The sequence below is a fragment of the Halictus rubicundus genome, chromosome 11, assembly GCF_050948215.1.
Source record: "Halictus rubicundus isolate RS-2024b chromosome 11, iyHalRubi1_principal, whole genome shotgun sequence".
Classification (NCBI taxonomy): Eukaryota; Metazoa; Arthropoda; class Insecta; order Hymenoptera; family Halictidae; genus Halictus; species Halictus rubicundus.
This window is the reverse complement of record NC_135159.1, coordinates 12,619,761-12,647,304: the sequence shown is the minus strand read 5'-3', so window position 1 is coordinate 12,647,304 and position 27,544 is coordinate 12,619,761. Positions and strand designations below refer to the sequence as shown.

General features: G+C 43.8%; 1 protein-coding gene across 1 annotated transcript in view; it reads right to left on the bottom strand.

Annotated features, from left to right (window-relative positions):
- Positions 1–470: 470 nt before the first annotated feature.
- The window catches only part of LOC143359130 (beta-1,4-glucuronyltransferase 1), a 53,264-nt gene continuing 26,190 nt past the window's right edge, over positions 471–27,544 (bottom strand). Inside the window, exons 2-6 of the mRNA XM_076796846.1 lie at positions 11,261–11,803; positions 9,027–9,398; positions 4,693–5,028; positions 3,976–4,218; positions 471–3,824 (exon numbers count right to left, since the gene is read on the bottom strand). Of these exons, the coding sequence (XP_076652961.1) occupies positions 3,627–3,824; positions 3,976–4,218; positions 4,693–5,028; positions 9,027–9,398; positions 11,261–11,632 (1,521 nt within the window). The 5' untranslated portion in view covers positions 11,633–11,803 and the 3' untranslated portion in view covers positions 471–3,626. The remainder of the gene's footprint in view (positions 3,825–3,975; positions 4,219–4,692; positions 5,029–9,026; positions 9,399–11,260; positions 11,804–27,544) is intronic.

The following is a 27,544-nucleotide window of genomic DNA, read 5'->3' as shown; positions in this document are numbered from 1 at the left end:
CGTGTTTATCGTTTTTCTATAGAAATGCCATAATTATTTTGCAGTCTAGCACTTTGTCTTGAAGTGCTCAGTCGAGAAAGATAAAATTCAGTGTAGAAGTAATTGAAATTCACTGTAACCTAGCGAACAACAAACGACCAAACGTAACAACAGGATTCTCAGCTATTTGAAAGACTTCTCCTCATTTTTGTCATCGTTACAAAAATCGTATCATAGCGATAACCAGATATATGTACATATATCTGTACAATGAGTTCATCGAATGGGCTAGTCATAATAATAAATATGAATCTGAAGATGTTATAAATCAGTGAAAAATATTTTATTGGCAAAAATGAATTACAGTGTCAAGGCGATAGTACAAGGTGTATGGACTTAATCTCTTCCTTAAGACTTAAATACATGGTGATTCAATTTCTCATACAAACCCTAGACAAAGTGTACGCATAAAAAGTCTGCTACGTTAACAATGTAATTCATTTTTTGTTTTTTCTTCTTCTTCTTGTCCCCTCACAATACCAACCTCCTCAGTGATTTATTTCATCTTCGAGTATGTTTCTTATTATGCTTAGCTCTTCGAGTTGGCTCTTTTTTTCTTATCAACATGCTCTCAACACACACCTGTCTCAAATACACACGCATACACATTGAGACGAAGACAGTAAGGCACAGAATACACATTATCATTTACGAGCAATTATTACACACGATTTGCACAGCCCCGATAAATTAAAAAGGAGGGTGGCAAGACGACGAAAGGAACTCACACGCCTGTCAGAAGAATTATTATATTCTGCCACGAGAATATGGAGAAACAGATGTACCGTTTGATTTCAATTAATACTTTCGCATGTGAATGGACGTCGCCACAAATTCAATTCCCCTGAACAACTTATTCCTATTACAATATAAAATGCTTTTCCAACTGAACCGTTTCCGGAACTCAATGTATTGTCAATGAGTCGCGTTCCCTTTTTAGATATTTCGACAATATCTACGTAACGATACCACCTCTGGCAAAAATGATTAATTAAAGTCATAAATGGTTGCCTACGTTCGAAATTATTACAAATTTGTTGACTCCTCTGGAAAGAATAAATTCAATACTTTACGTATGGAAACGGGATTACTTTCTTTACTGGCAATTAGCATAAAATAATTTCTGGAACCACTGTTTGTTCAACACTAGGTTCACGGGTCGTGTCCTAATAGTTTTAATTTACGATTGTTGAGATTGTAAAGATGCATTCACGAGGAATTATTCAACAAATTTATTTCTTTGAGTATATATTATTAAAAGAATGGTTAAAAATTTGGATAGACATAATGTCGTTCTTTTTATAAAGTCACTTTTACTGCTCCGTAAACCTAGTGTTAATCAAACCCTTTCCGCCAGAGGTAGTCCTCGTGAAAGAATCATGCGCTAGCGTAAAGCAGGAATATAGAAGTAACACTTAGTTTGTGCCCTAAGATTATCACACAAAAATCGAGTCAGTGTTTTATGTTTACGGGTTCTCATTAGACTGACTCTAAATTGTCCTTCAAGTCTTATCAATATTATATGTATTCCTATAGCCTTCGAAATGATTACGGGGCAGATAAAAGAAACGCCTGTGGGTGTACGCATGGTTTGACATACATACATTATAAATCTGTGCACTGTATGTGTCAACACCGTTGAGAACATTTTGATTCCTTGGGAAACGGAAAACTGGTGCGTGCTGGTTGCAAAACTTGTAAATCAATGATTCGCTTAGCGCCATCAGAATTATGTTGTCTGCTTAGTTTTTGGACATGTATGAGTACACCGGTTCCTTAATTATCTCACTCACATGACTGTCGTAGCTTGTTCGATGTTCATTTTGATGCTTGGCTGCACTGGCGTACCAGTCGGTGGCCTCAACACAGAATTTTTGGAACGTCGAACAGTCTACAGTTGTTACACAGGGACTCACCAGTTTTAATACCTAATTATTCCGTGTAAAATAGTATCAGTTATAATCGTACTCGTGTACTTACACCTACGAGCGTGTATATATATTTATATATTTACAGTTTCTTCATACACGATCCATGATACTTCTCGAGATGCAAAATCGCATAATAATAAACCTCTCAGCCCTGCCTGATCAGCATGAACGTCTTTCTCGTACATGATTCAATTGGAAAAAAGAGAAGTGTCAGCACGTGATACACACACAGTGTCACGAAATGCTATACTCGATGGGCACGATCCATAGTGATTACACCCCTTAAGATTCATCGAATGACTTTCTTTTTTGACATAACGAGTGATTCGAATCACTGGAAGCACCGATTCTCTTCGTCAGTAATAGAAGAAAACGTGTAAACGGAATACACCTTAATTACGCTAATTAAAGAATCGTTAAACAACTAATGACTGGATGCTCGTTAATTGAAGAGTCATAAGATAAGTGTCCCTAGTCACAACGGTTATCAAATGTTCCTCAGTCTTGGAGAGTTCAAAAATGTTTCCGTGGGTTCTCTTTCGATCGACAGTTTGATTTTCCCGCCGCGTACACGCGCATGCGTTCGTCGAGGCAGTGAAGCCAGAGGAGTGGGGGTTGGGGGATGGCGCCAGATTCGAAATGGTAACCTCACTGTGTTCGCCTGATTGCCTCGCACTCGATACTTTCGAGCTCTCGGGAAGAGGCGAACGATAAATGCATCGGGTTGCAGCGAAATCAGAATAAATAACCAATGAGATTAAGCATGTGTCCCTCGACGGGGAGACAATGTATGGCAGTGAGGCGAGTAATACATGTCGGTAAGTCTAAAATTCCAGGGATTCACGGTCGAGCGATTAACGAATTCCGAGGAACGAAGAGTTCAAACATCATACCAACATCGTTCTGCTCAAGGTAATTAGCCTGGCGAATTCAAACAACGTTTATAGGAATCGTGAAATCGTAAAAATTCGACGAGATACTAACTACCTTGAGCGCGTCATTTATCTCGTACATTCTAAAAGAAAGTGCAAACAAGTGGAATGAGAAGAAATGCACACTGAAAAACCAATAAAGAAACCTTGCGGCTGTACACACAGAGGCACTATTTCGAAACGCTATTATGTACATCATTTCGACGAATCTGTGCTGAAAAATACAGTGGAATCCTTTCGTAGCGGGGGGGGGGGGGGGGGTGTCGGAGGAGACATCTTTGAAGAACATCTCTCGCACACTCCGTTGAAGGATGCACTATCCGCGCATCGTCTCTCTGTCCTTAGGCTGCCATCGCGCTTTTGTGCTAGCAAAGAAGTCGGTGATGAGAAAAACGAAGGAGTGGCGTATAACTCGTCGCAGGAACTAACGATTAGTTTGCTGAAGAAGGTGAAGAGAGGAGTCGTCCCCTTCACGGCTAGACTGATCAATAAACATGTGTATACTTTCGGCACCATTCAATTGGCATCGTTAGGGCAATGTCTGTGAATCACAATGAACGCTGTTCGGGCTCTCGTCGACACCGATTCGCAGAGGGTCCGGGAGCAGAAGCAGCCTGCCGCGTGTGCAATTCGTCTTTCCAGATATTCTAGACGTCGTCCGGGACAGTCCCGGTTGATGACGTCTCACCTGAGGATACCTACGGACACCTCGGATCTCCACGGGCTACACAGCGCAGCCCTTCCGCGTTCCGTAAAGGATCTTCAGCTCCGGCACGATGATCTTCTTGATCAGCGAGTTCGTCTTCGCCGTGAGCATCTCCCGGTGAGGGTCCTTCTTGAAGATCTTGATGCCGGGACGGTGCACCAGAAACGCGTTGTCCAGGATCAGGAAGTCGTAGTCGAGGACACATAACGCGTATCCCTGAATTAAAATGTTACACTAAGTATTTGAGCAGGTATTATAGGGGTTGCACCCATGGTGGGTGCTAATGGTACCTTGGGAAGGTAGTCTGAGCATTATGAATGAGCATGTTCGCGGGGTTTAAGGTTCTACAAGTGTTTCTGGAGTCTACCTGTGTCATTTTGTCGCTCTTCCCTTCCCAGCTGAGCCTCTCATCATACAGAGGGTCTTTATTGGTCCCGATGAAGATTGGCTCCCAATGGACAAAACTGCCTGTCCTCTTTCCAACGTGAAATACGTGGAGGTCCGCGGTTTCTGGGGCCTCCTGCCACTCTTTGCTACGAGGAACGTTATGGCAGCCAGAGCACAGCTTCTTGTGGAACGGAATCGCCGAGCCTGCCTTCAGCATTTGCGACTAACAGGAACGAAAACAAAAGTAATACGTATAGAGCACCAGCTATTGCATTTCGCGTAGAGATTCAATGGGACCGAGTGGGACCACTGTGCGCAGCGATGCAGCAATTAAATTGAGCGTTTTATAGAAACGCGGCCAATGGCAAGCTGAGATACTAATTGCCCGTATCAAGGTCCACGGTCAAAGGAAGCGCCATTGATTAAACGCAACCCTCGCATTCGTGCCGTTTAACGGATGCGACCGTTGCACTCCGCAACTTTGCTTTCGATTTAATTGCTATCAAGCTCCCATTGCGCAAACGTTAAACGCGAACAAACTCATGGCCACTACAGTGATCTGTGCAATTAAACGATTCGCGCAGTCAATGCCTGCATTCTTATCGTCCGCTGGACAATCCCAATGATTTTTAGGTGTTCGAATGTCTCAAATGGTTTTATTCGTTTGGGGTCTTGATGAACGGACCACACAACTCACCAGACGTGTTTTGTTATTCGGTGGCTGGTTCTTCTCGTCCACCTCGAAGATAGACAGTACAAAAACTTTCGGGTTCGGCTTGTACAGGGCCGGTTGGTCTCTCTTCCTGATCATCTCGAGGAACTTGGCGGGCAAGTTAGGGTTCGGATAGAGCTCTATGTCGCTGGCGAGAACGTAGAACGTCGGCGCCGATTCGCGTGCTATATTCCGGCCAACGTTCACCGGGTACAGCAGCTTCTTCTCGTTTTTATACATCTTCGAAAGCGTGACGTTCACCCACGGAGGCCCCAGCGTGCAGTTGTACGTGTCGGACATAACTTTCTCGCTTGGGGGTACCTATTTTTAAAGGATTAAGCAAACCATTAGACAATGGAATCTGAAAAATCTGCTGGCATTTGAGCCCTGTTCTACTTCATAGAGCAGCTGGGCACTGCCCACACGCTATCCAACATTACTTATAATATTAGACTGATATTTCTATTCTACAGGGTGTCCCAAAAATCTGCTTCCTCGAGAGGGCATTTTATGTAACTGTTTCCTTTGCGAAAGTGTCCTCCACGGCTTTGTTAGCAATTCGGATAAGCACAACGGGTATTGCTCATACGTTTTACAGGCTATTACTCGCAATTTTACTAGCCAATTTGCATAACTCAAACGGTACGAAAGTATGTTTGTCTCGCTAATAACTCTATTACGGTGGATCTGTTCAGCGTGTGTGTACGTTCACCAATTAGTCGAGAACGAAAGAGAATGTGACACAGAGAATCGATTGCACATCGAGCACGGTGAAATGATTTCGCCTGACAAACGGTTCGCCAGTGGACAGTTTAAGAGATCACCGGGAAGAGAAAGCAGTTCTTGTGTCCACAGTTTTGTATGACGAAACTCTGTCGTTAAGCGTGCAATTAATTAAATCGTTAAACTGTAATTTCAACCGGGCATTCCGACACGGCAATTTTCCTCTATAATCGCGCATACACGAGGTGGCCGCACGTTCTTCCCAGGCAGAAAGAGGTAACTCTGAAAACAAAAAAGTGAGTTTATGTATGTGGAACAGATGCGAATATACATGTGTATCACTAACAGCTGCTAACTAGTTGCCCGCATATCTGATTGATACTTTCACGGCCTCTGATCCACTTTTCAAGAAATGCTGTATTGTGTTTCCCCGGGCTGGTCATTCGATACGGCCGCCGATAGTCGACTTTCCCTTTCAAACTTTTACCTGGGAGGGTGGTTAACAAACACACGCTGACCCTATTAACAATCTAATCCTGACAATGAATTTTCCGGATGAGGAGTCCAAGATCTAGGAACTTTACAGCAGCTACGCTCAACCATAAGTTAGTCTCCCATGGTGGAGAGGCTACTGGAAAGTATTTCTTAAAGCACAGTCTAGTTGAGTACCTAAATCAAGATTTCAGAATTGACTCCGTTCTAGAACTTCAACCATGGCGGTTCTCTTCATCCGTGAACTGTGGAAATGTTCAATTAACACCGCAACAGTTGCTCCTCCCATGGACTTCACGGTGTGCGCATGCCTCCGTGCGTGACGCCGCCGGCATTATCTTTACAAGTAATTTCCGACAATCTTTTCAAAGTTATATACCCCCGACTACTGACACGGGAATTGTCCGTTTCCTAGCGGAGAATTTACAAGATGTCCACGCAGCGGAAAAGTCCGCAAGAAATCATTGTCGGTGACTGTCGACCGTGAAAGTCTCGCTGGAGGTACAATGTTTCTTGCCCTGAAAGAACGCGACGGCCTTGAGCCTTGCAAAATGCACTGCTCGAGATTTCATGGTCCCTTTTTCTTTCTTTTTTGTCACGTTTTCTCTTTCATTTCGGTGAACACATCCGCTACCATAATTTGCTTCAGTGCTTGTCTTGCTTGAAATGTTTGATCAAGTATAAAGTATGTCTAGTACAGTATGGTCTAGTAGTGTAGTCTATTCTAGTGTAGTATAGTATAGTCTAGTCTTCTTTATGAAATATTAAAACAATTTAGCAAAGGAAACTCGCGGACACCACTTGTATCATGCTTGTTCTACAACTTCAAATAACAGCGTAGATGAAAATAGACTAGTATTATTTAAAGTACCATTGGGAGACCATTATCGTAGGACATTTTGAACCTTTAAGATAGCAGTTACGGTGATAAGAGTCACTGCTTTTGTCATTGCGTAGAAGTCAGAAGTCATTTACATGACAATGAGCTGAATCCTTATAGAATTCTGTGATATAATAATTCTGAACTTCTTGTAGGAACACTTTCTTCTCTTAATGTGTGTTCTAGATAGTCCCATTGTGAAGACCGAACAATGGGAATACGTGAATAGGACAAGCATTATCTCAGTAGAACCTAACGTAACGTATTAGAGCACCGTCTGCATTTTTTGGCTGGTTCTCTCCATCACCCATGTGAATAAATTCAATCCTGTTACTATTATAAAGGTATATACGCCAGTCTCGTTTAGGGCTCAGTAGTTTTAGTGTTAAGTATTGCAGATAGGAGCACTTGGGATCCCCCAATGCAGGGGTCTATGCCTAAGCAAGAGGGCCGGCTTGTCGCCTTGATGACTCTGTGTAACCACACACACATACATAAAATCCATATACGTATATGAACTTGCAAGGGTTAAAATCTTGACAAACTGACGCTTAGAAAGCGTCGTCAGCCGTTTAGAAGTGGTCAATTGTGTTTCCTAAAAGTCCAATCTATGTCCGTTCAGACGCCAAAATGCGAATTTCTACCTCATCGTGGAGTAATTTGTAATATTCGGCAGAAAACTGGCTGTCACGAGCCTTCCGAAGCAAGTATGACATCACAAGATGGCTGCCGCTGAGAGATTTTCTTAATATCGAGAGATTTAGTGTTCGTATCGAAAAAATAGCTCTGAACAGACATAGCAAGGTCATGTACGAAGACGGTGGTGTGCATTTTCAATTGATTACTTACTTATTTAATACATAATACGTCTAGAAAAAAGAAAACAGCATTTCGCGGTTTCGCCTACTAGCGCCAAAGGGTCTTCCCGGCAAACACTGTCGATAATGCAGATCGATAATACAGACGTACGATATGTATGCTGCTGAATATTACAAATTACTCCACGATAAGATAGAAACAGGCATTTCGGAGTCTGAACAGACCTAGATTGGACCTTTAGGAAACACAATTAACCACTTCTAAACTGCTCATTACGATATTGAAGCGTCAGTTGGAAATCTCGTGACGTCACGCTTTATATATCATTTGTTTTAATTTTCTGAAGATAAATACGAAATACGATGAATATGAAGATAAATACAAGTTATTTTCTTTGTACAAATTTAATATCGATTTTTTAATTAATATCATTGCAATTTTCGGCTCGGCTAAGTATATCGCTCGATTAAAAACGTCCATCATTCCATTCTTTTTCGATTGTTTTGTCGTGAATGAAGTATCACAGTTCCAATTAGCGATAGCTTGCTATTCTGCAGACGCAAATAAATACATAGACATAGTCTCTCTATTTTTCCCTTACTCTGCAATATTTTAACTTTAATCTAAAAAAGAAAAAAAGAAACAAATCATCGCTCTATCAGTTTAATATAAATCAAATGATTCCCTTATCTTTTGCGTACACGTGACCGCGGTTCGAGTTTCGTTTCAGAGATATCAGCGAAAAACTGCTAAGGTAATGTTACAACGAGTCCTTCGTATACCTACGCGCCCGTGGCAATGTATGTGTTAACATGTATTGGTCGACTGTATCGGGCTCACGAGGCAGGAATCAGTTTCACGAAACAGTGAGGCGAAGGATGAAATATGGCAACCGTGTCTAGTCGCTAGCTTTCTCTCTCAATTTTCTTTTCTCTCTTCCGCTACCGTTCGATCTTCTTACCATCCTCAGTCGGCATTTCATATATTCATTTTTACCGATACGCCGTGCGCGATATAGTCGACACAGAAAATTTTGACCACTCCACAATCAGTTTTGTCTACTGACCGTTCGCGGACCATAGCGTGACGATCAAGGCCAAATCGAAATCCATATACGTATGCAAGGGTCAAAATCTATACAAACTGTCGCTTCAATATTGCAATGAGCAGTTTAGAAGTGGTCAATTGTGTTTCCTGAAAGTCCAATCTACGTCTGTATAGAGCCCAAATTGCGAATTTCTACCTCATCGTGGAGTAATTTGTAATATTCGGCAGAAAATTCGAATTCTGAAGCAAGTATGACGTCACAAGATGGCTGCCGTTGAGAGATTCTCTTAAAGGATCTGCTGACCTTAGCAACCTACGGATTCCTCGCTAGGGGGCCAAGTGCTATAATACTATTTACCACTTTTGGCACGTGTTTGCTGCTGAAGAAAACGTGGAAGGTGACCAGCTGACCGATCAGGGGGCTGCCACAGTTTCTCGAGTACTTGATGGCGTCGAGTGTCGCCGGGAAGTCTGTGCCAGGAGCGTGCATAGCAATCGATATCGGCGCCCTCCAACGTTCCAGCAGCGGCTCCAGATTGTCCAGGAACGTGTAGTCCGCGTGCGTGGTGTACGTCACGCTCTCCCAGCAGCTTACCGCCATGCCCATCGGAACGTAATTGTACAGGACCCAGTAGTCGCCACGTTGGGCCCTTCTTGGCTCCAGAGACTTCTCCTTGCAGGGCACGGCCTCCTTCAGGCTCATCGTCGGCCGGACGTTCACGTTCCTCGCCTGAACAAGGGAGCAACGGTTAATCGAGAAGATTAGTTGCGACGTGGGGGAAGCACCGGGGATATTTTTCCGTCAAGATGCTACCATTTATAGGTTAGGTTCGCCCTACATCGCATCTATACTGCTTTCCCTACATTTTTTTAATAAACATATTTGTTATTATGACCTTCCATGTGTTTTACCCTCGCACTACTATATTGCCGTGGGGGTTTCTAGTGAGTAACGCTACCAACATAACCAGAACGACATTTTTCCTCATGTTGGCAACCGGATATTTCTATGTAGATTGTAACAATTTCTTGTGCGAAATAATGAGTACTTTTGGGTCACTCTATGTATTTTCTGTCTTTCCTAGTTACATGTTTGCAGTTTGCAGTTTAGCGATAACAGGCACGCGACCCGCCACTTCCTGTCATGGAGGTCATCAGGGACAATGAATCTAATTGCCGCAGTTGATACAAACGTACGGCAATGTTTGTAAACTTTTGCTGATGGTGTTACCATTAACCGTTGACCCCTGACGATATTAACTCGCGTAACATGATAACGCGATTGCAAAGCTCTCCGGTGGCGATAACGATAAATGCATTTCAATAAATCTCGAATTCTTAATATCCTCGAACCGTAAATAAACTTATCGAAATCGGCCAAATCATCTCCTCGACGAAAATATTACCCCAACAAACAGGAAATATCAATAAACTGGGTCGAACGTGACCCAAGGCTTCTCTAGATAAGAAAGTTTCAACCGTGTTTCAATTTTTCAGGCCAGGGATCTCGTTCGGGCGACAATTTGCACACTGTGTGTGAATCGCGCAAATTGCTACGAGTCTTCGAACAAATCTCGTTTGCAAAAAGGTCTTCGGGGTCGAGAGCGGGGCACAAACGATCTCATTCATCGGTCCCGGGGTATCCAAACGAGCCGAAACGGTGTTCCCCGACTTATCCGGAAATTTGCGAGCCCATTGAAATACCACCCCCCCCTCCCCCTCCCTTTAGGTAAAAGCATTCGCCTGAATTTTGCACAGGCGATAGCACACGTGTGCCGTTCTCCTTGTGTCTGAAATATTAAGCTCCGGGGCGGGAGAGCTGAACCGGCTTGACGCGACGTAATTTTTCGAACAGAGAAAAGACTCGGTAATGGCCGCTGTCTGCTGCTCCTGAATCTTTCAGTAGCTCGTATATACACTTAACCCCGGCATCCTCGATCCCCTCGGGATCAGAAAAATTTATTTTAATTCCTCGCGGAAAGCGGATGCCTAAGATCCCGGCGGATTCATGCTCATTGTTACCGAATGCGAGAGAGCAGGATCATCAACATCGGGGGACCTAGAGGCGTGCTACATTTTCCTTCGGATACCGGTCGATTTGATTCCGTCCTAATCTGGCTAGATTATTGTACACTAACCATTTTGTCGCTGGACTTATGGGCCTCGTTAGTTTGAGAGGTTAGGTGTATTAGGTGCTTGGGGGGCCCATTAGTTTGAGAGGTTAGGTGGATTTCTTGCTTTTATTGAGTATGACCATATTGACTGATGGGTCACTTCCTTTTTGATTTCTCTGATTTTAAACGGGTGTCGAGATGCTGTCATTGTTGGCGAGATTAGACATTGAGGTTAACGGTACTGTGTTTAGACATTGAGACGTTGTAGTAACAATTGCGCCAAATCAAATCCAATCAAGTAAATCAATGATTCTAGGTCTGAAAGATAATTTGAGTTTGTCATATCCAGCGCAAATTCCTTGAGGCGTCTCCTGACCATCCAGTGCATCGTCGAGCGGGTTTCGAGGGGGACATAGCTTCAGGCGGGTCAGCAAGACGGGAGGTTCGAGCGACCTCGAGGCATCATAAGCCAGCTTACCGTCTGATTGTGTCGATGATCGTTCTTGTCAACAGAGGCGGCGCCCTTGGCCTCGTTGGGCGTCGGCCTCGTAGTGACCAGCCTCGTCCTGGCCAGGCTGGTCGTGTTGCCGCCTCGTGGACCCTTCCCGGCCGCATCCTTGGTGGCAGGGACGGCCGATGCATAAGTGGCGGCGCCCTTCTGCGTCCCGTTCACGAGGTCCACGGAGCCGAACGTCTCGGCCTGCAACGGCGCCGCCCAGTTCGTCGGCGGTTCCTCGATCCAGGGCCCGGAGGAGCCGAAGTGGGCGCACACGTAGAGCAACACGCAGATGTTGAGCACCACCGACACCCGAAGTGCCCAATTTCTACGCAGTATGCTGAACAGGCTCATTCTCCAGCCTCCTCCAGGTCCGCGCTCCAGCTACCGCTCCAGCACCCGTCTCCTCCTCGATCCCCTGGTCCACCGTCTCCTCGCCACCCCTCAGGGGCCCGTGCTGCTCCGTGATCAGGATCTGAGCATGGCTGCACCAGTCCACGACCTCCTCCTCCTTCCGTCTCGAATCTGGAACAGATATCCGAATCGTCAGACGGGCTGCTATACTCTACACCTTGGATTATAGGCTCTATTTGCCCTGGGAGCAACTTGGAATGCCCCCCGAGGCCAAAAGAGCACTTTGGGGGCAGAACAAAGGAGACCTTTCATCTTCCGAGTCTGGTACTGATGACAACTATCTATCTTGACCCCTGTTTACAGATTGCTCTATGACTTTGTTACTCTGAGTGGGCGTGGTTTAGGTAAGTGGGTGTGACCTGGTAACAAATTATATCAGAGAAAAAGGAGATTCTTTATCTTCCGAGTTTAGTTTTTCTAGGAATCTATCTTGTCCTCGGTTTGTCTGACGTCCTAAAGTGGGCGTGGCTCGGTAGCAAATCATGTCGCAGTAAGAAATCTTGCCTTCTGTTTGCAGACTGCCCAAGTGGGTGTGGTTTAGACACCCCATTGGGCGTAGCTTAATGCTCCCGAATTTCTATGAAGCTAGGGCGATACTTTGACTGTTCGTACTCCCATTGGAATAAGAAAACGTCCTTTTCCAACGATCGGGGAGCATTGAGTGGGCGTGGTCTTGAGACTCCACGCCCCTATGTGTTTATATCTACGCTATAACTCTTGCGTCCAAGCTTTGAAACAATTCCAAGAACAGTCCTCGCATACTAACCGTGACATTGTACCGTCAACTACAATAGAAAACTACCATCCATGATGACAATACCCCAAGTGGGCGTGTCCCCGTCGCTCCTGAAAGCCCTCCACACCTGACTATACACTGTACAAATCCCCCAGACTCAAAAACAAGCCTTGCCACCTTAAATATCTCAGAAATTCCAATTTCCGGTTCAGCAGATCAATTTTTTATGGTGTCCAGGTTTTGAAAAAATCCTAACTAGAGGGCCGGCTCCTCGTTAGCGGTAGTCCCAGGCGTTTTTAATGAACCCTGCCGGGCGAGCGGCGTCGATTTCACCGGACGACGTTGGCGAAACGTAAATCGTGATCCCGTGGACCGGCCTCGCTGAAAGAATCACGCGGCTTGTTAGCCGGCCCCCGGGTTGCCTAATGCGAGCCGCCGGTGATAATGACACGTTGCTGGCCTGCCATGCTGGTTGCTCGATCTTTTTGCCCCGGCGCGGCGTCGGTGCACTCACCACGCATGAATGACTCCGTGCGAGCATGGCAATGGCTTCATTGTTCGGCCGTTAGACACGCGACGCGTTTTATTGCGCGAATGGGCTGCCCGGTCGCGGGCACGGCCATTTTTCTAGCTACCGGTTGTCATCTACATCTTGGACTACACCTAACTGCGCGCACACCTAACCTCTCCCCTGCGAATGCACGCTGCATGTTTCTCTCGGAAATGGGTTCCGAGCAGTTCAAACCAATCTCGATCACCTCGAATCCCCTTTTAGAACGACCTCAAAAAAAAAAAGAAGAAAATGGAATCCAATGAGAAACCACCCCCCTACGCTTCCCCCAAATCCCGGAATCTTGTGCCAGCAAACCCCCCCCCGATCAATAATAAACGGATGGTCGAGTTCTTAAAGAAAGTCGATAATTAAACCACCGGTGACAATACCCTCCATCGGGCCGGAGCCTTCCGGTTCCTGTCGCATTTTTCCACTCTCTGGCTTCAACCTGGTGTCCCCACCGCGAGGCATGCTGGGAATCCCCTGATTTTCAACGAAATGGCGGCAAAAGTTGGCTGTGGTGTCGGGGACCCCCTCAATTGTGTTCGCTATTTTGTCAGATATCACCAAAAATGAGAGAGATAGAATCATGTATTTTTTAATGCCCATTCTAGACTCCATTTCAACAATTTTTAGTTGACTAAATCCTAAAAATAATAGCTTATGTAATCCTGATAAATTGAATTATATAGGGGACCACTAGTCCCTCAAATGTATTTTTGATGAGTGAAGTAATATATACTTTTGGGAGGGAATTCATTAATATTATTTGCCAATAATTTATAACAATTACTAAGATGATTTCTTGCCACATGTACGAGGCTTTGTATAATTTTAACATTCCTATTTCCTCGGTCCATCCGGCAAGGATGTCTGATTTATGGAGATATTCTCTTCTTCCTATTCCCTTGCACACACACATACACACACGAGCACACATTTATTGGTCGGAACTTGGGGAATTTTTACGAACTCCATCCCCCATCGAGTGTTTACTCGTACCCCATCCACCCAGCCCGGCTTTAATATCGCATTTTTCCTCGTGCTCATCTATTTTCCTTATGGTCGATTCCTCGTCCATAAACCTGATTGATCAGACCGATATACGGGGTGTCCAAAAATTCAATCAACTCCGTGAAATCGGTGGTTGCTTTGCAAGAATGTTAAATAAAGCCGAGGTGGCCGAATTTTGGGACTCCCTGTATATTGACTCTGAACGATATTCCAGGGCTGATTATCCTCCATAAGTATATTATACGATAATTTGTTCGTGATATGTTAACATGGTGCACCGGTGGGTCGTTTAAATAGAATTGTTTAATAATTAATAGGTAATATGGGGGCTCGGTGTGTTGTAATGGATTTTGAATTTCAAATCGCGCGCCACTCCCGCGATCGATCCGCTGGGTCGCGCGGGAAGTTCAAATGGGACAGTCTAAGCGAAAAGTATCGAGATGTTTGGAAAATTTGATCGAGTTGTCACAAAGTTGTGACAAATTTGAACAGGTTTTGGTGTGTAAGTAATTGTTACAGGGTGGACATGTGCGATGTATTTAATGTTCAATAATTGTTGAAACAATAATTGTTTCATAGAAAAATTTGCGTTTCATAGAAAAATTGATGACCAATAATGATTGTATATCGAACAATAATGATTGTAGGTAGCAAGATTGGTAGATTCGTGGAGTGTAAAGTGAACGTTCGAGTTCGCTTTTGACGGTGACTGTACGGTTTTGAGCAAGATCAATCCGGCGGGCACTAATTCTTCCTGGAGAGTGAATTAGAGGCTGGCGGATTTTTAAGGAAGAATGGAACAACCAATCCGCCGTGTAATTCCCCGGCAGTTTTACATTTCCAAGGGGGAATTCGCAACCGATGCACGAGACAGCTTTCAACCTGATAATAACTCTATTACCAAACACCAGGTAATATTCCGTTACGAAACGCCGAGGGACTATTCCTCGTTCCCAGAAAATTCAATGAAACTTTCTTCTCCGGCCACGAACGCCCAGAAAATCATCTGAACAGCCCGGAATCATGATATTGTTTCGTGACGATAACTAATTCATCGTTCGTTTCAATTTGTGGCCGGAATGCCGGGGCCACCATGAACGCGCCTCTCTTAAAAAATGGCGGACGAGACCACAGACTGCATACGACTTTTCTCCTAACAATATTAATTATATTTCCATAAGGAACATTATAAATAAAAATATATAGCGACGACCTTAGCGAGCACATTTTTTTGAAACTTTTTTCAAAAATGGAGGAACTAACTAACAACAATTACAAATGAAAAATAAATACATTTCTTTTCTAATATTTTAAAAATGATAGAAGGGGTTTGATTAATGCGTGTAACAATCACACGCTTGTAAAAGTGCGCACTATTTTACAATATAAAGCAGGATTTTTTAATTATATTTCCACGAGAAACATTATAAATAAAAATATATAACGACGGCATTAGTGAACACATTTTATTGAAACTTTTTTAAAAAATGGAGGAATTAACTAACAACAATTACAAATGAAAAATAAATACACTTTTTTGTTAATCTTTTAAAAAATGATACAAGGGGGTTGATTTATGTGTGTAACAATGGGAAGCTTGTAAAGATGTGCACTATTTTACAATATAAAGCAGGATTTTTTAATAAATTTTTCAGTTACCAAAAGTTTTGACAATCCCAGTCCAGCGGCGGTTCCTTTCTATTTTGATCTATGCTAATTAACAGCGGATCTGCCTAATTTCATTAATGCGGGCCTGGCACGGTCGCGCGTCATTAAACAAATGAAATATTCCGTAACGGGGGGTATCGTCGCGAGTTAATTACGACGATTCATTCGGCTATCTAAAGCCGCTGAAAGCGATCAAGCAACCGGGGAACACGGCACTGCAAATTTGTTTAGCAGAATGTTCGCCGTTTATGCGACACGCCGATAAGAATTATTTAATTAATTGTCCTCGTCCCGCTTCTATCCCCGTTTATCTTCCAGCCGGCTTATTTGCGCCGAGTCATTCGATCGCCTAATTGAATCGATAACCCCACGCCGCTCCGCGCCGGTGACTTAAATGAGCTCCAACCGCACAACTATTCCACTCACTATTACGCACGGCAATCGGACGCCCCACTCTCTCATAATCAAACATAATTCCAATTAATGCCGGCCGACACATCGTCAAAGTATTTTTTCCATTCCTCTTACCATAATCACTACAGCGTGCCTTGTCATGCATTAAATTGAATCAAATATAGAATTATGAATTAAATAAAAAAAATTTTTTATTGCAACTTCTGAAATGTGTTTGTATTTCATAAAATTATTTTTCTAGAAGATCTCTTTTTAAGAAAAACCGCCCATAAACATGAAATTAATTCTTTTTTCAATTTTATAAGAAAGTTGAAGTTTGTTTGTTTGTTTGTGGAAGTTTGTTTTTTTTTCTTTTTTTTTTCTCATAAAATTTTAAAAATGTTCAAAACTAGTATTGAATGATCAGAATGTACATTTTGATAGAAACTATTGCAGAAATGAATGGAAACAAATGCAATATAGTTTAACGTAGAAAGAAAAATTGATATGAATTTTCTAAGGGACAGAAAAATTGTAAAAATGGAGGAATTCAGATAGAAGTGAAATTCTAGTGGTAGTATCGCGCAACAGAGAACCGAATTAAAGAGTCGCCGTGTACGGTAGCTCCTGGCCGACGAACAGCCGCCATCATGACCTTTTCATATGAGCCAAAGGTTCGCCGTCTGGGATGCTACAGTGGCCTTTCATTTTCACGTAACATTCAACAAAGAGATCGCTCTGCGAAGAACGCTCGTAACGGAAGCACCGCGTGTGACAAAAGCCATTGACGACGGGACTGGACGTTCTGGAAACTGCTACAGGAAAAATGGCGGTCGTCTTCGTGTCCCTCCTCCTGCCCCCCACACCTGCAAGGGAACAAGCGAAACAAAGGACATCTTGATCCTCCCGACCGCCAATTATTTATCTCTCTCAATTTTCCACTCCGATTTTTTTTCCGTTTCCACGTCCCGGACGATGATTAAACTTCTACTTTCGCAAGAATATTGCAACCTGTTGGCTGATTCGAACAGATAGGGGAGAGTACAGTGTTTAATGGGACAATTATGCGAGTCATTAAAACGCACTCCAGAGAATTTTAAAGCCATTAAAACCGGCTCAAGGTGATTCTAAAGTACCCCATACAGGCTCAAGATAATTTCTGACTATTAGATCACTTTTAATAATGGCTCTCGGTAATTATTTTTCACGTTTAATCTAGATACGTATCGGAAGACCGGACGAGTGAGAAAAAATTCATATGTATGTGTCTACTGGGCCGCATACTTCGAATTATTCTTCTATGCTTGTACCCTTTAGGATAATTTATTTGACAAATTTTAATGTTTGGAAAAAATTTGTTGAATATTTAAAAATTGTTACAAAAAATATGAAAACCCTACATCCGGCATGCTACAATCCCCAGGGAACCAAAATAAGAACCTAAAAGTTGAATTATCACCTAACCTAAAAAAACTGATTTTTTAATCCTTAACTAGAAAAAAAGAGAAAAATGAGAGGAAGTTACGGAGGACTTCAGTGAGGACAATGGCCGCCGAGTTACGTTCGTTCGATCGATTCATCTCGATCGCGATTATGCAGCACGTCCACGACTTCCGGTCGTGCATCCGGCTGTATCCGGAAGTAGGCGTAGGTGACCGAAATTGATACGGTGCCGAATCCCTGAAGAGTCGTATTCTCGGACTGTCAGCGGCACGTGTCCCCGCCTACGTCGCGTGGATATTATCGCTCGCGTTCGATAAGCATTCGACTCCGGGGCTGCTGCGTTATCGGGACTCTGTCAGAGACAATGCGGCCATTTTAAACGAAACACTGATTTGTCGCTCGAGTTGATGCTATTTTTACCAGTTGTGTCAACAGTTTTGGATCTTCCAAACATTTTTTTTTTAGAATATTTTCCACCACTACTAAATAGCTTTATCCATATTTTGAATTTTGCTTATGGGTATTCTCCTTTTATTTGCAATGGATTATGGATATTCAGTTGATATATGTATTGTGTTTACAGCACTGTGGTGCAGTTGGAATTTGAATATGGCCGTTGAGATTTGAATACGGTCGTTGGAATTTGAAATTGAAATACGAGAATTTGAATTTGACATTTAAAATTCGAGCGTCGCTCTTGATATTCGAGTTTATACGAACTCAGCTACTGAAACTGAAACGTTAAATTTCAAATCGGACCGTTTAACCGCTTCGAACTGTACGCCGCCAAAATTCAAATCTGGCTAGAAAAACTCGAACTTTCGAATTAATTGAAAATCCAAACTGTACCGCTGAATTTCGTTCCAATTTTTCGCGAAACCAAACGAGGCGTCAGAATTTGAACGTGACCGTTAGAGTTCGAATACGACCGTTGGAATTTGAACTTGACAGTTAAAATTCGAGCGTCGCTCTTGATATTCGAATGTATACGAACTTAGCTACAGAAACTGAGACGTTAAATTTCAAATCGGACCGTTTAACCGCTTCGAACTGTACGCCGCCAAAATTCAAATCTGGATAGAAAAACTCGAACTTTCGAAATAATTGAAAATCCAAACTGTACCGCTGAATTTCGTTCCACTTTTTCGCGAAACCAAACGAGGCGCCAGAATTTGAACGTGACCGTTGGAGTTCGAGTACGACCGTTGGAATTTGTGGTTTTTTTTGCGCGTATCGGCACCGATACGGTCGCAGCGTCGATTTCCAAACGGTGAAGCTAACGAGCCCGTAAAAGTCGATTACCACAGAGCCGTCGATTTCCATGCTCGCCTCGATCGGGCCGATGTCTTGCGAATTTGCAAGGCAATCGAGGAGACCCCACGGTTGCGTTACCAACAATTGCATTGATTTTCCCCTTGGCCACCGGCGCGGCGGGGCCGCACCGTCATCAGCGTCGCAAGTTTGCACAGAGCCACTCGAGAAGTTCCCTCCCCCCTCCCACGTGTCTTCTTCTTTTCGAGCGATTAACCTGGCTGTCTGTATAATCTGGGGACTCCCCTCCGCCCCTCCCCCCCACCCTCCCTACCGCTTGGACCACTTTCGAAAGTCGCAGATTTACGGCCGACCAACGTACGGCGCCATGGGAAATCATTTGAGCAATATCAAAACGCAATTACATCGCGTTCCACATAAATACACTTCCAATTACTTGCCCCTCCCCTCCCCCGAGGCGTTTTAATTAAAATCGTGCTGTTCTGATTCGTGACAATGTTTTTCTATCGGTCCCTGGTGGATTGTAATCTTCGGTGAAGAATAGAAACTTTGTTTCGCATTGTTGTAAGAGATGCAACGAATAGATGTCAATAAATACATTGAAAGAATTGTACTGTTACACATGTTGGGCTTGTATCATTTTTCGCAGTCGATATCTGCGTCTATAATGCATCGCCTTTGAACCTTGGAATTCGAGTCGGACCGTTATTAATTTAAATTTAATCGTTCGAGGTAGAGCACAACCGTTGGAATTTAAAATTAATCAAACTTGGGTTGTTCAAACGGCTGTACATCGCGATTCCTGTTTTCCACGAATCAACCAGGCGTCTTATGGTCTTTAGCTATGTACTGTAAACGTACAGGGTGTCTCAAGTAAATGCGATCACCTAATTTTCTGTCTTGTTTATTGTTGTATGAGAAAGCTTCTCAGCGTAAAGTCATACTGTCTCAAGCGGTCGAGAGAATTTTGTCTCAAAGTCATTTCTTAACGGAATTTCAAGATCATTCATAATTTTTTTTAACGAAACTGTGTTTTCTCTTACGGATTGTTGTAGAGCTTGACGATACGAGTCCAATGACTACCATCACCATACCCTTCCGATCATTCAATCTCGAGATATATGTATCCGAAAAACAGTTTTTTAATACTTTCAGACACAGATATTTCGAGATTGAATGATCCGAATGGTATGTTTGTGGTAGTCGTTGGATTCGTCTTTTCACGCTCTGCAGGAATATCGAACAATATATATAGGGTGTAGATAAAAAAATGTATCGGCGACCTCCAAATCTGGTTAAAAAGTGACCTTGAGGAATGATTCTTTCTGATATGCACCTAGCTCTCGAGATAGTGTAACGTTGTAGTTCTTGTTCCAGGATGGAAAAACCGATGTTGTACGTGAAGATGGTTTTTGCAACACCCGGTACATGGAATTGCGCAACGAACCACCTGCCTACACCTCGATTTTCTCATCGAAAAAAAGACAAAGAAGTCGCCAGATACAAGACCGAGGAAATCTGATGCCGGTGTTCCTCGGTTCTTTTTGGTTTCGGACGATCGCCGTCGGCGATTACGCGGTTTTTTTTTCCATTTCTTCCATGACCACGGTGCGCCCAGGATTTCGATCGATCTCCAGTTTCCCGACGGGACTAACCGGACCCCGGCCATCACCGTGTTATTACACGGCCATCATTTTTAGTAATGTTGCAAAACGCTTCGCGAACCCACTCGATTTTTCCGGGAACGATGGCCGGCCCGACTTAAATGGCGGCGGTACAGTTACTTTGTCGCATCCTCCCGGCGTCACACTATCTATCCCGTTGATTTGTTGACCCGTCATTTGCCGTTTCTTTTACTACCGTGCACATTTCACGAGAATTTTCATTATTTCATTCATTTGCCTTGGAGTTGCCGCTTGGGGTGCCATTTTGCTAACTTGCCGCGTTAAGGGCGCCATTTTGGCAACTTTAGGAATGACGCACTATGGGTACACGAGGGTATAGTACAATCTAAAACCCACGTTTATTCCCGTCGTTACCTTAAAACTGGTTCTGAAGCTTCCAGAACAGCGTGCAGCTTTTGTGCACCCAAAATCACGGGTAAATTAGAAACCTAACCTCACAATGTACATTTGTCCCTTCATTTTCTGAAAGATTTCTAATAGATGCTGAAGGGTATGATACATCTTAAAAATTCGCAGCCTTCGTCGTCATTACTTTAAAACGTGTTCCGTAGCTTCCAGGACCACTCGAGTCCATCCCAGGCCTGCTATTGTACCTGATTCTTTGTTAATCGGCAAGAACTGTGTCACCGCACGCAACCGACACCAAAGAACGTGACTGTCTAAAGCGTAGCCAACAACAAAAATGTGAAAAGCGTTATCAGACGGTTTCGGACACAATGCATGTACGTGCGCGCTCGGGCTGGTATGTATTAAGGAAATTGCGACACGTGAACGCGGCCGCGATGCAGAGGCAAGGTCGTTTGCTAGAACCGAATGAATACAGGTCATCTCACCCATCTGTAGATTAGCTTAGGGGGCCTCCTCTACACGCTTCTCGACGTGCCGCTGGTTTTAATAGCCGGAGAACCTTTGCACACCGCGAGGGAGTTTTGTCGATAGGATGGCACACACCGCCTGACACCATAGAACCACCCCTAGACTCGAGGTGTCTACACCCGGGTCGTGATGGCCCATCGATTCGAAAATCCATTTACCACGACCCTCGAGAGCCACTTTCTAAACTGTTTTCGACGTGTTCGTCAACGTTCAACTCGAACGGGAAAGTCGACTGGAAAATTTCTGCAGCTAACGGGCCCGCCATTTTGGGGGATACAGTTAGCACAGTTGCTCTATTGGGCGCACAGTCTATTCCTAGACGGAGACGGTGATAAAAGATAAATGACAAATTAGCGGCTACCTATGTCGGAAATCCACGTACATAACCTCTAAGTAATATGTCTCAATCCGCTATACTGAGTCCAAACCCAATACTACTGTACCTACCCAGGAAGATGGTTTCTTACGACAATCTGTCTCCTATCCGATTGACAGCTGACACCCAAGAGTGGCTGACACGGATCCCGGCTACCAAGAACCCGTCATCGTCCGCTATTTTCCAAGGAATCAAAACGGACTTCGCTCCTAGGGTGTCCGCTATAGTCTAGACCCTACTTTGCGGCGGCGAAAAACGCTGCTATCAGCTTGGGCGGCCCCGTCAGGCCATGTATCGTGAAACACAAGTCATCGATAGTACACACCGGTACACGCAACAACGGGTCGGTGACAAATTGGCCCGGTCAGGCCTCCGCGTTTCAAATTGCCCCGTGACCGCCGGCGTAACTCGGCGTCGTTTGGCCATTAACGTCGATCATTTCAAGTGTGCGCATCTATGTCACGTACGCGGCTCTGCCGGTGGAGCCCAACTTTCAATCGACGGGGGGCCCGCTCGCCGTTGCTGCTCCGCTCCACGTCCGTGAACTCGTTCCGGACTGCTCTACTCCCTCGGACGACGACAATGCTTAAATGATGCAACGGCAACGCGCGCCAGGCTCGAACTTCCCCCAGACACGAAGGGCCGCGCGATTCCTCGTGGACACTTCGGGGAACGACGACGGTGCCCCCAACCATGAATTATCCACCCGATACCCGACACCGGCCCGGACCTGGCATGCAATTTTTAAATGGGCCGCCTCCGATCGCCAGCTTCTGTCGAAGATTGACAAACGTTTGCGGAGCCTGGGGACGCTGAGGTTGGATGGACTTGATGCGAGGGATTGAGTCGTTTCCTGTGTCCTGCTGGTCCATTTCGAAATGAAAGACCAAAGTCTATATCCATAACCTATGAGGAGGCCAACTCCCCACATGGAGTCCTAGGAAAAATTGAGTCAGCCTTTTGAGGTTAGGAAAACGATTTTTATAGATGTCCTAACTTTAGATATCCAGGGTCTAACCTATCTCAAAATATAGAGCCTGCGATAAAGACAAAAGTATACATCCATAACCTTTGAGGAGGCCAACTCCCCACATGGAGTCCTAGGAAAAATTGAGTCAGCGTTTTGAGGTTAGGAAAACGATTTTTATAGATGTCCTAGGTTTGGATATCCAGAGTCAAACCTATCTCAAAATATAGAGCCTGCGATAAAGACAAAAGTCTACATCCATAACCTATGAGGAGGCCAACTCCCCACATGGAGTCCTAGGAAAATTGAGTAACCCTTTTCAGGTTAGGAAAACGATTTTTATAGATGTCCTACCTTTAGATATCCAGAGTCTGACCTACCTCAAAATATAGAGTCTACAATAAAGACAAAAGTCTACATCCATAACCTCTGAGGAGGCCAACTCCCCACATGGAGTCCTAGGAAAATTGAGTAACCCTTTTGAGGTTAGGAAAACGATTTTTATAGATGTCCTACCTTTAGATATCCAGAGTCTAACCTATCTCAAAATATAGGACCTACAATAAAGACAAAAGTCTGCATCCATAACCTATGAGGAGGCCAACTCCCCACATGGAGTCCTAGGAAAAATTGAGTAACCCTTTTGAGGTTAGGAAAACGATTTTTATAGATGTCCTACCTTTAGATATCCAGAGTCTATCCTATCTCACAAAATAGGGCCTACAATATGTATACCTCCGAGGAAGCTAGCTACCTATGTCCCCTATAGTATGTTCATGTTCCAGCTGCAGACATCTTTCAAGAAGATGGAGTACGAGATTATTGTCTACTTAAAGAAAATTAGTCTACCTCAGACAATTGGACTGGAGAAAGCCACCTGGGCCGAGAAGACTACAAGACAAAGTGGACACCTGTGCCACTCGTCTTCCATTAAGCATCGCTTGGAATCGTCAATCAGGTTCGCTGTTTAATAAAGTTGTATGAGGCACGCAGATGCTGAATTATTCTGTGCGCATCAATAGCAAACGGATCTCGTACCATCTTTTCTCAACGATACAGACGCGGCGCCCTGCGAACAAAGCTGCCGGCAGCCAGCACCTGCTCCACTCAACACGATTACATGTTCATTAAGTGAAGTACCAATTGGCCCAATTAAGGGAGTCGACACCATGGTCCCGTGTTCTCCATGCTATACAGGCCGTCTGTATTCATTCATGGTGCTCCTAACCCCTGCGAGATCTCTATCGGAGGGCCTCTAGTGCGTTACTTCGCCGCTAGGTGTCTCATTGAAGTATGTCTTTCTCGCAAGTAATGAAGGGACACCTGACTTAGATATATCAGATGCTGCGCGAGTTAGTTCGTCCATTTTCCCAATTTTGGGAGGTCGTTCCGATGACGGGAACTGATGCACAGTTCTAGGATGATTCTCGAATGACCGATTCAGAGAAACACGTAACTTTTGCTGCAGGTACGTGTCTGATGTGAGGAAATATTGAGACTATAGAAGCTCGTAAATATTAACCTGAGACAAGTTTAATGTACTTGTACTGTGGTTCGGGATACTTTATTTGCGACGTCGACACTTGCATACTAATTGATGTATCAGGGACACGTATCACGATGCGGTTCTTGGACCCCTAAAATTAGATCCGTTACTTCATTTTCCCCCTCCCCTCGGTTCTAGTTCAGAACAGTTGCTTTGGCAACCACTTTCTTGCTAAAATTTTATTTTTGTGGGCCCTAGAATATTTTGTTCTCTAAGTCTCAACATTTTTGTGGAAAGTCAAGCCATCATGAGCCCTATAATTCATTTTCCTACGCCCTAAAATTTTAAAGGACCAGAAGTTTTGGTAGATCCTATAAATCATGCCTCTCTTAGGTCCTAAAGTTCTCGGGGTCCCTAACCTTTTTTTGTAAGCCCTACAAATTCCTCCACCCCTCTAAGTCCTCAAGATTTTTGTGGACCCTAAGCCCTTCCTTCCCTTGTAGGCCCTACAATTCTGTCAAAGACTCTTTCATAGATCCTAAACTGTTTTTCACAAGAGTTCCAACAACCTCTACACGTACTCAACCATATTTCTTCCAGTCCTTGAAATTGAGACAGGTTCCAAATTCTACCCAAAACCTATAACTAGAACCGCCCAACGTCAACATCCGGATACAGTAGCAATCCAAAGTCAACACGGAGATCGCTCATCTATCAAAGGTATAATAGTTGCCGGCTGATGTAACCGGGTTGCACAATTTCTATAGTTATCGCGACCGGCCTGGAACGCGTGCAATTTCGATCGACCTCTCTCTCTCTTTATTTCTGCGACAACTGCTACTATGCAGAGAGGTAGTTTCGTAATACAGTGATTTCTCGATATATGTCGCCAAGGTCTGGATGATAAACGTCCCGGAATTATCCCCACTACCGCGGGGGGTATACCCCGTGAGGTGCCACCGAAGTTCGAGAGGCCACTCGCTGAGTATGTCCCCTGGACGATACATGACGCTGGCAAGACCCGCGTTGTTGACATATATCGAGAGAATTCACTGTAACGCGACAATGAAAACGACGTACATCCTTGAGATCTGATAGAAGTCCTTTCTTCCGCGACTCTCTGTTGTCTCCGGCTGTGGAAGCGATTGCGAAATCACCAAACCCCAGAATCCCAGGAGGGGAAAATCACACGATCTTTTTCGTGTCAAGATGTCTCTCGATCACGCTTCTCACGCACACTCTTCCGGGCAGGGTGACTGCGAGGAAAGACGCAACCAGCCTGGGCAAACCTGCTAGTTTGCCCTGATAGCCCGGCGAAACACAACTGGCAGAGATTTATGGCGATCCAAGTTAAGCTTTTGCTACCTTTTGCCGGCGCTCATTGTTTGCGGACACGTTACACTCCAGACGTTCCAGATTTATTGCGGCTGTAAGCACTTCGCACCCGCCGAGGATTTCAGCCGACGGTTTTTCTTCGTATACCCTATCGGATTTATCGCGGTTGTGTGCTTTAGGCCTCCGCCGGGATTAAACTGTTCCTCGAGCCTCTGTCTTCTCGTTCCTTTTTCGGAACTGTTGCGTTCCGTGGCGACTGAGACGTCAACGGCCCCAGCTGTCTCTTGACGAAGATTTATTTATTTACTTTCTTTTTTTTTCAGAAATTAGATAACGGTCTCCGAGAACTTGACGCAAGGATTGCGACTGCAAGTCTCTGGTGTCTTTTCTCAACAATGTCGCTTGATTCGCTGTGTTATCTTAACGAGATCTGATCTGGAGCGACTTCTCGTAGGTTCGGAATTTTTCTGAAAGAATCGGACGACTGTATTGTCTTGAATCTTTGCATACTTATTTTGTACCATTTGGACCATCAAATAGAATTTTTTGACGTTGAAATAATTAAAATTGTAGGAGTTACGGTGTTCTAGATCAGAAGACCTCCTTTAAGTAAGATTGATCTGCAATCGTCGGGGGTGATAATGTGTGCAGCCATTTTGAAGAAAGTTGAATTTTGTAGATTTTTATATCGTCCGTAATATTTATTTTTTCTCGTGGGAATGGTTGAAAGTGGATTTTTGTGAGCGACTGTAGAGACCAGTAAATAATTGAAAAAGGAAACTAATTGCGAGGTAGCAACCAGAAGTAAGAAAATAATGTGTAAGAGGATTCGCAGATCGCATGTTTCCCGTTGAAATGAGGCGGCCGAGTCCCATCGGCCGCGATAATTAACTGCACTTTCCGGTAACGTGTTGGTATACCGTTTACGGATGTTAGCATCGCAGTTTATTATACGGTAATTACCAGCGATCGATGCCACTTATTTTCCCCGAAAGAGAAAATGCACGGCAATTTATCCTGCACGGTCGATTATTATTGCACGCGTGCGCGCGTATCGTGTTGCGACGTTGCCGTGCATTAGTGGACATTACCGGCCGGTGTCACGGCGGCGTGACTTTTCGAATATTGCATTTAAGCCTGATGCGTTGAATGAAAATATTTTGAACGTGCAAAATTTAATTTTCTGCGCACAACAGTTCGTACACAGGCACACCTTGTCAAAATATTTTTAGAGAAAGTTCACCTCGTTGAATTAAAATTCTTTACACACAGCGATAATAAATATTTGTCACCGTGCGAGACAATAATAATAATAAATCTAATGTAACTAATAAACAATTTCAAATAGTGGATTCCAATTTCTGGCTCCATATAAATTTGTGTTGCTTTTTGCTGTCTCTGAACAATTCCGTTTTAAAAAAACATTAGAGCTACCTATTTTGCAATAATCTTGGGTACTAATGGTGCTAATTGCACATCATTACTACCATAGAAGAGAACGGAGGATATTCTTAGTGAATAGATGTCAATGCCACATACTAGAAACATAATAGCCGAGTAAAAATGGAATCGTTGAGCTTTTTATTTGTGATAAGACAGAAAATAATCGCTGACGTAACCGCGTATTCCCGCATCCGAGATTCAACGCACTGAATCATACTACACTATCCATCAATCAAGGTATCATAATTGCCTGTCGATTAATGGTAAGTGCAGAAATTGTCGTAGAGTATCGTTTCTACGTTAATGACATCTTTTTTTTCCCATGAATTTGAAGTGTTCTGACAGGGTGACGCAACGGTGTAAGTAGAGGGGGTTTAAAACGACAATCGACAACCTAATAGTCACCGATCATGATGCCATTAGGTTACATAAATGTACGATTTCTAAACTGCACAATTTAATTTTGTCGATTGTTCATAAATATATTGATAGTTTGAATGAAATACTAGTTTCCTAGTTTCGTTTATTATTTATTAAATAATCCCGAGGAGAGGGGAGTCGATTGAAGATTTTTGAATTTTTTAAAATAAATAATTTTGTGGTTA